This window comes from Hyperolius riggenbachi, chromosome 1 (genome assembly GCF_040937935.1).
Source record: "Hyperolius riggenbachi isolate aHypRig1 chromosome 1, aHypRig1.pri, whole genome shotgun sequence".
NCBI classification, from domain to species: Eukaryota; Metazoa; Chordata; class Amphibia; order Anura; family Hyperoliidae; genus Hyperolius; species Hyperolius riggenbachi.
The window spans coordinates 574,452,934-574,465,194 of NC_090646.1; the positions used below are offsets into that span (position 1 = coordinate 574,452,934).

At 44.2% G+C, this 12,261-nt stretch overlaps 1 protein-coding gene across 1 annotated transcript in view; it reads left to right on the forward strand.

Moving 5' to 3' along the window:
- Window positions 1-12,261, forward strand: part of EDIL3 (EGF like repeats and discoidin domains 3) — an 888,147-nt gene that overhangs the window by 741,590 nt on the left and 134,296 nt on the right. Inside the window, exon 9 of the mRNA XM_068247922.1 lies at window positions 7,363-7,547. Coding sequence (XP_068104023.1) covers window positions 7,363-7,547 — 185 coding nt within the window. The remainder of the gene's footprint in view (window positions 1-7,362; window positions 7,548-12,261) is intronic.

Genomic DNA, 12,261 nt, shown 5'->3' on the forward strand with positions numbered 1-12,261 from the left:
TTTTGCGCCCATCACTATTTACAAGCTTATAATGTAAAAAATATTTGTAGTATACCCCCTTCAAAAGCATATTTAAAAAGTTCAGACCCTTAGGTAACTATTTATGTCTTTTTTTTTATTGTAATTTTTTTTTTTCCATTAAAAATTTTATTTGGGAAATATTTTGGTGTGGGACATAAATAGCTAATTTTTAATGTTAGTATGTGTGTATATTGTAATATAAAAAATGTGTAGATGTAGTTTTACTATTTGGCCACAAGATGGCCACCTTCGTTTTTTGTTTCCCTCCTTGTACTTCTCGCTAAGCGGAAGTACAAGGAGGATGCGGAAAGTCTTCCGGGCAGAAGAACTGAAGCCTCACGGGTGAGCGCTTCGGTTTTTCTGCAGGGGAAAGTGATCGGTGATCGGGAACCATGTTCCCTTTCACTGATCCAAGGTCTACCGGGGGACACCACGGGGAGGCGGGGGCGCGCCCGCAATCGCAGGCGGGAGCGCGCCAAAGCGCGACACCGCATCAGAGCAGCCGCCTGGACGTGAGCTTCACGTCCGGGCGGCAGAAATGGTTAATAAAAGGTGTTTTTTATGCTTTAGCTAGCACTTTACTAGCTAACTATGTCCCCCAAGCCCCACCACACCTAACTAAACCCCTCGATCGCCGCCGGTAATATTTACCCCTCCACGATCCCGCGAGAGGTGCAGCTTCACCATTCAGCTTCACTCATCGCTATGGCGACGATCGGACATGACGTTTGACGTCATCGACATCATGACGTCATGCGCAGTCCTGATCCTCCCCATACAAAGCCTGGAGCTGATTGGGAGGCTGCGCCATCGCAGAATCCCTGGGGGTACGTATTACGGCAGCGATCGGGGGGATCAGTGGAGAGGGGGAAAACTTGGGGGACATAGTTAGCTAGCCAAGTACTAGCTTAACCTCCCTGCCATTCTGATTATATGTGGCGCACGGCCGTGGGAGTGTTTTTTTTTTTTTGCTCTTTTTTTTTTTTAGCATGTAGCTAGCCTAGCGCTAGCTACATGCTTCCCCCCTCCCTTCGCTATCCCGCCCACACTTCCGATCCCCGCCGGCGCAAATACCCAACAGGAAATCCCGTTCTGAACGGTTCTGATCAGTTCAAACACGCTAGCTGCGTGTTTGAAAAAAATTATGCAAATCGGCCCACCAGAGCCTGAGGAATCCTCCGCGGCGGCTAATCCCAAGCTTAGCTCGGGATAACCGGCAAGGAGGTTAGGCATATACAGCTCATTTAAAAAAAATCGTGGCTTAGCGTCTAGTGGACAGTGTCGTGCACAGCGGGTTACGGGGGGGGGGGGGGCATAGCTAGCATAGTTGCCCCAGTATAGGGAGTTTAGTTGCCCCAGTATGGCTAGTACAGTTACCCCAGTATAGCTAATATAGTGCCCAGGAAAGCTAATATAGTGCCCAGTGTAACTAGTATAGTGCCCAGTATAGGTAGGTAGTGCCCCAGTATAGCTAGTATAGTGCCCAGTATGGGTAGGTAGTGCCCCAGTATAGCTAGTAAAGTGCCCAGTATAGCTAGTATGCCCCAGTATAGTTAGTATGCCCCAGTATAGTTAGTATGCCCCAGTATAGCTAGTATAGTGCCCCAGTATAGCTAGTATAGTGCCCCAGTATAGCTAGTATAGTGCCCCAGTATAGCTAGTATAGTGCCCAGTATAGCAAGTATAGTGCCTCAGTATAGCTAGTATGCCCCAGTATAGCTAGTATAGTGCCCCAGTATAGCTAGTATGCCCCAGTATAGCTAGTATAGTGCCCCAGTATAGCGCCCCAGTATAGTGCCCACTATGCCTAGTATAGTGCCCAGTATAGCAAGTATAGTGCCCTAGTATAGCAAGTATAGTGCCCTAGTATAGTGCCCCAGTATAGCTAGTATAGTGCCTCATTATAGCAAGTATAGTGCCCTAGTATAGTGCCCCAGTATAGCAAGTATAGTGCCCCAGTATAGCAAGTATAGTGCCCCAGTATAGCAAGTATAGTGCCCTAGTATAGTGCCAGAGTATAGCAGCCCCCACCTCCCCCCCCGTGGCCGCCGCTGCAGTTACCTTGGCCGGAGGTCTCTCATATTCCCCCCTCTCTCTCTTCCCAGCGTGTGAGTCACAACAGCGCGCCCTGCGGCTTCTGTGATAGAGAGGGAGGAAGCAGGAAGGAGAGAGCGGTTCCCATAGTAACGGCGCGCCGCTACAGGAGGCCGCTCTTTCTCTCCTGCTTCCTCCCCCTCTATCACAGCAGCCGCAGGGCGCGCTGTTGTGACTCACACGCTGGGAAGAAAGAAAAGGGGAATATAAGAGACCACGCGGCCGCCAAAGGTAACAGCAGCGGCGGCCGCGGAGGGGGCGGGGCGGCGGGGGCAGACAAGAGGAAAGTCCCGCGGCCCAACTGAAAACGTCCTGCGGACCACCAGTGGGCCGCGGACCACAGGTTGGGGATCCCTGCCCTAGATTATATACAGTATAAGCTTCTGTATGTGATACTACCATTTACGGTTCTGATCAGTTCTGAAACATGCCTGAAAAAGAAACTTAAAGGGATACTGTAGGGGGGGTCAGGGGAAAATGAGTTGAACTTACCCGGGGCTTCTAACGGTCCCCCGCAGACATCCTGTGTTGGTGCAGCCACACACCGATGCTCCGGCCCCGCCTCCGGTTCTCTTCTGGAATTTCAGACTTTAAAGTCTGAAAACCACTGCGCCTGCGTTGCCGTGTCCTCGATCCTGCTGATGTCATCAAGAGCGCACGGCACAGCGCAGGCCCAGTATGGTCTGTGTCTGCGCAGTACACTCCTGGTGACATCAGCGGGAGCGAGGACACGGGCGTGCAGGCGCAGTGGTTTTCTGACTTTAAAGTCAGAAATTCCAGAAGTGAACTGGAGGCGGGGCCGGAGTATCGGTGAGTGGCTGCGCCAACACAGGATGTCTGCGGGGGACCATTAGAAGCCCCGGGTAAGTTCAGCTCATTTTCCCCCGACCCCCCTACAGTATCCCTTTAAAGTTCAAAAGTTTGCAAAGAAATCTTGTACCGTTAGTCAATAAAGGTATCACCTAAACAACTTTTGTTGTTATGTCTTCGGATTCTCTCCACCATGACTAATACCGGACCACATGTAGCTGGAGGAATCTATAAATGTCATGTGTGCTTACATGCTAAGCAACTGTAAGTGACCACAGCATCACTTTAACCTCTTGAGGGCCAGTGATTTATACCCCCCTAGTGACCAGGCCATTTTTTACAATTCAGCACTTCACAACTTTAACAGTTTGTTATTTGGTCATACAACTTGCCACCCAAATGAATGTTACCTCCTCTTCTTGCCACTAACAGAGCTTTCTATTGGGTCATCTCTGATTGCTGCTGCAATTTTTTTTAATTAATTAAAAGTGAATATTTTTTTAAAGTAAAAAATCCCTATTTCTTTATCCCTATTTCTTTTTTTTTTACCCTGTTAATGGCAACATGATGTTTTAATACGTCGCACGTTCCCGCCGCCGCTCCGCACGTGTGCGCGCCGCTACCACCGCAGTTTCTGTTGAGATCCCGTGTTCAGTGATTGGGGAAGAGGACCGAGTGGTCCTCTACGCAATCTCACTGCCTGGAGTGAATGGACGTGACCGCGAACAGCGGCCGCGTCCATTCATAAAACAGGAAGCTGACACAGTGTAATAAAATGTAAAAAAAAAAAAAGTGATCACTTCCTATAACGGGAGAGTGTTCACTTGCCCCATCTTGTGGCCAAAAAGTATATTACACATACTGGGATATACATACATACACAATAATAAAAAAATAAAAACTTACACTTCCAAAGCTAATAAAAAAAAAAAAAAACACTTGTAAAAAAAATCAGCTTACAAAAAATACATAACTAGTTGCCTTAGGGACTCAGCTTTTTTAATCTATATTTTATGAGGGAAAATTACTTTTACTTTATTACATAGGGGCTTGTAATTATGGACTGGACAACAACAAAAAACAACACACTAAAATAACACCTATATTTCAAAATAATAAATTCTCGCCATACATTGTGATAGGGGCATAATTTAAATGGTTTAATAATCGGGACAACTGGGCAAATAAAATGTGTCGGCTTTATCCACAGGAGAACATTTAATTTTAAAACTATAATGGCTGAAAACTGACAAATAATGAATTTTTTCCATTACTTTTGTATTTTTCCCATTAAAACAAATTTAGAATAAAAAACTTCTTAGCGAAATATACTACCCACAGAAAGTCAATTGGTGGCGAAAAAAAACGAGGTATAGATCATTTTCTTGTGATAAGTAGTAATAAAGTTATTAGGGAATAAAAGGGAGGAGCACTGACTGGTGAAAATTGCTCTGGTCCATCAGGGTAAAAACCATTGGGGGTGAACTGGTTAATTACCCCCCCCCCCCCCCCCCGAAATTAGACCTAGCCAGGGATCCATACACTACACTACCCATACATAGGCATCAGCCTATGTATGGGGTCAGGTTGCGAGCCATTGGAAGGGACAGTTAAGTGACAAGGCTGTCCCCTGTACAATGCTGCAATAGATTGCAGCGCTGTACAAATGTTTATTGCTTTTTTTCCCCTTTATTTAAGCCTGCCAGCTCCGATCGCGGCTGGCAGGCTGATGACGGATCCCTGCTCTGTTTATCTGCAGGGAATGCGCAATTATCTGCAGGGAATTGGCTTTAGGCGGTCCCCAGAGAGCCACGCTCCCACTGCCGATCGACATTAGTTGGGAGCTGGTTAATGTGCTAAAAGTGTTTGTCTTTATTTCTCAAAAATGCAACTTGTCTATTATTGTTGACCTGATGGAGTAGATGCATAGGCCCATATAAAATTAATTTTTTTCTCCTCAATTTTCTCCTAAGTGAAATTTTCAAACCTATCAATGAAATGCCTTTTACATTACCAGCGAGCAAGAAAAAACTTAAAATAGTTTTGATAGTAGTTTTTCACCTACTTTTTGGTACTTTTCCAATTGCAAAGTGTTCAAAAGGTATTCTAAGGCTCTGTTCACATTTAAAATCGCAAAACTCTAGCGATTACTGCTAGCGTTTTGCGGGAGTGATTTTTCCGTGATTAATGCAGAAAAATCACTGGACAGTGTAGCGTTGTGGGAGCGATCGTGATTAGCGGTTCTATACATGCTAATCGCGATCGCTCAGGAATCACCATCAACACGCTGCATGTAACGCGTTTGCGTTACATGCAAACCATGTGCTAAGCGGTTTTAAAAACTTCTAGCGGTTTGCGGTGAGTGGGAATCGCATGATTCCCGCTCAGATGTGAATGGGACCTTAATAGATGAAAAATTATCTCCTAGAAGGAAACGTAGGAGAAAAAGTTAATTACATATGGCCCATAGACTCACAAAATGCATTGTCAATTGAACATTTGAACATAATACATCATTATCAATAGCGATTGGTGTCAGTCCCCCTTTTCCTTCCTTAAAGTGGTCTGAAACTCCAACATAACATTCAATAAAAATGTGATTTCCTACTTTTTATTACTCATACATTTATCATATTGGCTTTTGTGCATAAGTAATATTGTCTGTTTACAAACTACACATTTCCAAAGTGTAGTTTATCTTGCCCAGAAAACTGCCATTGCATGTTATTCTTTTTGTATTAAAACTGCTTTTTATTATATATGAAAATCTTCTAATGAGCTATTCTGAACACTTTGTGTGCCTGAAGCAGAGACAGCTTTTCAGAGAGTCTTTGTTTACATTCTAGTGTTGATACATTTGTGTTTAACAAGTAAAAAAGATACTGTTATCTCCAGTTTGGATTCGGATTTGAAGCTGAATATAGGGACAAAATGCTTTGTTTAACCTTTTCAGTTATGTTCTGCTAGAATTTTTTTTCTGGGATAGTAGCTTTAAAGCTGTAAGGAATCTTTTAGAGCTAAGTAGAAATGCTGAGTTTCAGACCACTTTAAGGTCAGTCTCTCAGGACAGGGAAAATTTTCCTGGACTGCAAGGAAGAGGCGGCCGACTGTAGTGTCTGTGGTTCGAAACACCACAGCGCCCATCCTGACCTGCGCTCAGAGGCTGGAGCCTCCGCAGCTTGTGTGCCCTACCCACATTTCTATATTTACCACCTAATTGTTGATAACAGACTACCCTGGGAATCTCTCTGTCTTTTCTTTTGTTGTTTGAGATTCAACTCCAAGGAAGTTTTGTGCTAAATGCTTGATTAAGAAGATAAGACAATTAATGCAATAAAACAAATTAATGTAAATGACTCTAACAAAATGTATGTAGCAACATAAATTAATGTTAATAACTGATAAAGGGACCTGCATATGTATACTATGAGCTACAGCAGCCAACAGTGAGGATAGACAGCAGCTGATGCAGAAGTTTCTTTGCGCTCTCTCTCTCTCCTCGCTTCTACGTTCCATCTCTCTGAGTTTCGCTAGCCTCTTCTACATCGGTGTCGTCTTAATCAAAAAGTTTCCATTTCCAGTGAGGCAGCATAATAGAAATGTAAATAACAGTGTATACATGATTGAAAAACAAAATGTTGAGCCTAATGTGCAGGTAAATGAAACGCTGATTGGTTCCCGTTTTGTACTTAAGAAAATTGCTGTATAAAGATGGAGAAAAGCGAGATCACAGCTGCTCTCTGCTCAGGTAATGATTTTCAATTCCAACATTCAGCAAAAAAAGCAGAATAGCGTTATCTTCTAAAAAACGATGGCGAGCATCATTGCGAGGGAGCCAGCACGGTACGGTGGAATTAGCTCATTTTCCTCTACGCTTTTCCTAAGGCAATTATGATTATGTCCTTTCATACTCACAATATACAAGCCTATTCAGAAAGAATGTTTATTTCATTTAAATACTTCAATAACCTCCCCCCCTCCCCCAACCTTTTTCACAACAGAGTTCCTTGAATTTAAAATGGGCCTGAACTCTTGCACAGGACAGAAGGAAAACATAGAGAAATCCACCCTGTATGTATTTAGAGAATTTAGCCTGTCTAATTCTCCCTCATCTGTGACTAATCACTACTGTAATTTGATCTCTCAGCTGTGTCAGCTCAGGAATTTCCTCTGCCATGGCAGAGCAGCAAATTGGTGAACACAGCATGGTAACAATATGTCTGCTTACATGAAAGCAGGAAGTAAACACACTGCAGATGTATTGCAGGATTTGTATCAGCTGTAAGAAAGAAATATTTTTCTTTAAAGGTTGTTTTGCTGTTGCATATCTTTTAGAGCTGAGAGAAAGTTCAGAGCTCAGGTTAAAAGAACACAATTGTGCTGGTTTCCCTCTAAGTCACTGTTCTCATTGACCCTCTTGCCTGATCTCGTCTGCAGGCTGCTCGGAACCCCTCGGAATGAAATCAGGACATATACAGGATTACCAAGTCACAGCCTCCAGCGTTTTCCGAACACTAAACATGGACATGTTCACCTGGGAGCCCAGGAAAGCCCGGCTAGATAAACAAGGCAAAGTCAACGCCTGGACATCTGGAAGGAGCGATCAGTCACAGTGGCTGCAGGTAATCCGCATTCCTTCGGCTTACTTTTATTATTTTGGTTTGTGGGGTAAGCTTTTTCCTAAGGCAAGTAAACCATTTCAGACACTCATGGAAAATAAAAATGTTCCTGCTCTCAGATAAATGAGAAATAAAGGTATGAAATAGTAGAAAGGGGCAAATCTTTCTACAGGGATTGTGATCAATGCAAGTCACATCATTTTCAAACTGGTGAATGAGCGATATTTTAACATTTTGTTGAGTTTATATAAAGTAGATTTTTTAAAACAGCACAGAATCATTCTGCTGGCCTTCTAACCTGCCAACATAAATACAGTGGTAATGGTGAAAATGATTCATGTACCCAGTAGGATAATAAGGCAATAACCAGAATAGGGGGTCACCTAAGGATCAGTGGCCCACATCCTGGTCGCATCCTCAAGACCTCACAACCTAAAGTTCCTACCATAGTCATAATCTGTTGCTTCTACCATCCAGTATGTATTTTTTTATATTTATTTTTTAGGGGGGGGGGGGGGGCACAAATACTGGATTGCCACTTGAAAACCCATGTAGACACTAGAAGAAGAGGCAGACTAATTTCAGATGGTGCCAAGGCCAGGAATTGAGGTTGGTTCCTTGGCACTGCAAGCAGGGCCGGAGCTATCATATGAAAAAATGGGCAATTGCCCCAGGGCCCCAGAGCCTGTAGGGGCCCGAAAGGTGTCCCTCCCCATCTTAACTGTTACTCCCCAGGGACTCTGCAGAGTCTGTTCAGTTGGGAGGGTCAGCAGCCAGCTCTTGGGCCCAGGAGAAAAATGTGGCTGCAACAAAGGGCCTCTAATGATGCTTTTTGGTCAGGGGTTGTCTGTTGGGGGGCCCCCAGGCTAATTTTGCCCTAGGGCCCAATTGTTACTTGAACTGGCCCTGACTGCAAGGCAAGAGATAAGAGCTAACCACCTCTGCATGTTGAATGATCTCTTCCTGTAATGTTATTTTCCTGTGACTAAAATTATTGGACAACCCCCTGTTCCCAACCTCCCTGGTCAATGCAAATTGTTGTTGTTTCAACAGTACACCACCCACTCCTGTTTCTCTCATTTCATCAGAATTCTCTAGTCTGTAAGGGTGTTCCGCTGGAATAATTTCTGCATCAACACTTATTTTTTTTCCTTTAGCTGACTCCAACAGATGGTGTACTGTTTAGGTGGCAGTTTAAATTGCTCGGTTTAGTTTCCAAGGTTGTATAAAGGATAATTATTGCAAAAAGATTTAAAATGTAAAATCCATACATGCATATACATATAAAATTGGTATGTAGTAAATGTACTGTAAATTACTTTTTTCTTATGTTGCTGTCACTTACAGTAAGTAGTACAAATCTGGCTGGTTTTGGACTAGTCCAAAGCACCCTGGGGGATGCTCAGTATTTCCTTTATTATTTACCAAGCACTCCCTGGAAAGGATCTATACAAAGATGCCAGCTAGTCTGTCCATTTAAGTGCCTACTATTCTGGCTGTGCCACTGCTGTTCAGAAAGTGCATTTGAAAAAAAAAAAGGAAATCCTAAGATCCTCTTTGAGGAGATGGACAACTCCTAAATCTGTCAGATTTGTATTACCTACTGTATTGACAGCAGCAGAAGAAAAAGGTTATTTACATTGCATTTTACTCTGAAAAAAATGTACTTGATATATATATATATATATATATATATATATATATATATATTCCTATTTTACAAATTTCATGGTAGTAGTTGTAACGATTTGTGTCAGCAAGCGACAGAATTCTGATTATTAGGTGATCTGCAGTATCACCTATAATGCAGATATTTACCTGATTATATGGTGATCTGCAGAATCACCTATAATACTGGTATATCAGAAGCTGATGTGACAACAAATACAGATGGTGTTTGGTGCAACAGTAATATTGATAAGGGAAGCACCTCACCAGAAGCTGGTGGGTACAATCAGTATAATGCCTCTCACCAGAGACAAGGGCCCTCTGGTGAGAGTAGAATAGTCAGACAGATCGGGTTCGGCAACAGACAGACAGATGCAGTACAGAATCGGGAGGCAGAGTTAGAAAGATATAACCAGGCAGGGTTTGGCAACAGGATCAGATGAGCAGAGGTACAGAATCACTTAGAGAGAGAGAGGTCAGAACAAGCCAGAGTCATACACAAATAATATACAGTAAGGTAATGATTAAAGCTATCAAACAATTCCTATCTTGTGTGAAATCCCAGGTTTCCTCTCGGATCAAGGCACACCGGAACTATCTAAGGGTCTGAGCGCTAACACGAAGTATTCGCAACAGCAGACAGGTTGCGAGTGACACAGTACAGCTTATGAAGCAGAGGAGACCCTTCCAGCACGCCCCCAGTGATCATCCAATGAGGAGCGGCGAGCGTCTCCTCTGACGTCAGCCGACCAGCCGGTCAGCTGACGCGCCTCCTCCCCGCATAAAGGTCCCGTCTATGCGCGCACGCGCGTGACAAGGCAACCCTATGTGCAACTGACAGTTCCGTCCTCGGCGTGCTAGACGCCTGAGGCCCAGACATGCTGCTAAACAGGGGGCTGGAGGCAGCTGTGGTAGTAGCGCTATTCCCCGCAGCTGCCTCTCCAGCGTTCATTACAGTAGTCCTATAAATCGCGGTGGGATAGTAAATAATCTGTGGCCGGCAGAGAAACATTCTGTGTTAGGGTAGCAGCACCACAGAAATGGAGGAGATATAAACAAAGATTGGTAACATAAAACATCACAGTGTGTGGTTGGTTATCTTGATACTAAATGGGAGATATAAGGATTTGCCAATAAATGTTCCCCTACATTTAATTTACATTTGGATTAATACTGCAAGCTTTGTCTGTCTTGCCAGGGGATGCTGGATTTATTTGCAAATAGAATAGTGCGTCTAAAAGTAATTTAACAGATGATTTCAAATTATGTACTGTGAAAACTTCAGTGGGTTTAGGATTGGTTATTTGTAAACGAAACTGAATTGCAAGTTTTGCTGTTCCGGAATGTTAATGTAAAACCTGTTCTTCACAGGAAATCTTTTACTCGAAAATTACAGTTTTTGCATAAATGTATTTATGTATGCACGCCAATTACTATCTACACTTAACATTTAAACAGCTGGAGCTTAGTAAATATCATGCAATTATTAAATTACTTGACAATCATTAGCGAGGTGAATTCATGAAAGATTAGTAGAGAGGTATAATAGCAGCTCTTAAAGGACTACTGTAGGGGTGTAAGGGGGAAAAGAGTTGAACTTACCTGGGGCTTCTAATGGTCTCCTGCAGACATCCTGTGCCCGCACAGCCACTTATCGATGCTCCAGTCCCCGCTTTCGGTTCACTTCTGGAATTTCCGACTTTACAGTCGGAAATCCATGGCACCTGCGCAGCCGTACCCTTGCTCCTGCTGATGTCACCAGGAGTGTGTTGTGCAGGCCCAGTGCAGTCTGCGTCTACGCAGTGCACTCCTGGTGTTGTCAGCTGTAGCGAGGACATGGCCGCGCAGGTGCAGTGGTTTTCCGACTTTAAAGTCGGAAATTCCAGAAGTGAACCAGACAGGGACTGGAGCATAGGTGAGTGGCAGCGCGTGCACAGGACGTCTGCGGGGGACCATTAGAAGCTCGGGGTAAGGTCAACTCTTTTTCCCCATACCACACTACAGTAGTAGTCCTTTAAAGAAGGCAATAAGGAATCAAAGAATACAATTTAAAGAGGAATTTTACTAATTAGAAGTTAATAAATAAAATAGCTTATTTCTTACCAGTATTCCTTTAGTCAACATTTGCCCATTGAAGGATCTCACCTAACCCTTTACATTATTATATTTAACAGTGATAGCGACATCTTTACTGCTGGCAAAATGAATCACTGTGGGATGTTTTTTCCCCTTTTGTCTTGTGAGCAGGATTGTCAGTTGATCTCCCATAGTTCTCCTGAAATCAGGATAGTAAATGTAAAAAATGGATATCCTGAATATGTTTTTTATGTTCTGCTATGAGTCCTTACAGGTCCTCTTTAAAGAGAACCTGAGGCAGAATGGTAATAAAAAAACAAAAACATACAACCTTCACCACATCCATGATAGGATGAGAGCCTTGGGGTTGAGCAGAGACAGGTGGGGAAAGGGTGTTCCTAATGCTGGTGTGGGGGTAATGCAAATGAGCCCTTCCAGCAAAGGACGCCCCATCCTATACATAAAGTCCGCCAAGCTGCTTTGTTGGTACTTTCAGGGGGCACTGCGGAGACCAGGGGGCGGGATGCAGAGCAGTGCACAAAGGACACAGAGGTATGTGATTGTGAAAGGAACATGCTTCTTTGTCCAATTTAATCTAGAAAATCCACCTTCGGTACACTTTAACCAGCCTGGCGGTATGGACGAGCTCAGCTCGTCCATCACCGCCGGAGGCTGCCGCTCAGGCCCTGCTGGGCCGATTTTCTTCAAATAAAGAGCAGCACACGCAGCCGGCACTTTGCCAGCCGCGTGTGCTGCCTGATCGCCGCCGCTCTGCGGCGATCCGCCGCGAGCAGCGGCGAAAGAGGGTCCCCCCAGCCGCCTGAGCCCAGCGTAGCCGGAACAAAAAGTTCCGGCCAGCGCTAAGGGCTGGATCGGAGGCGGCTGACGTCAGGACGTCGGCTGACGTCCATGACGTCACTCCGCTCGTCGCTATGGTGACGATCTAAGCAAAACAAGGAAGGCCGCTCATTGC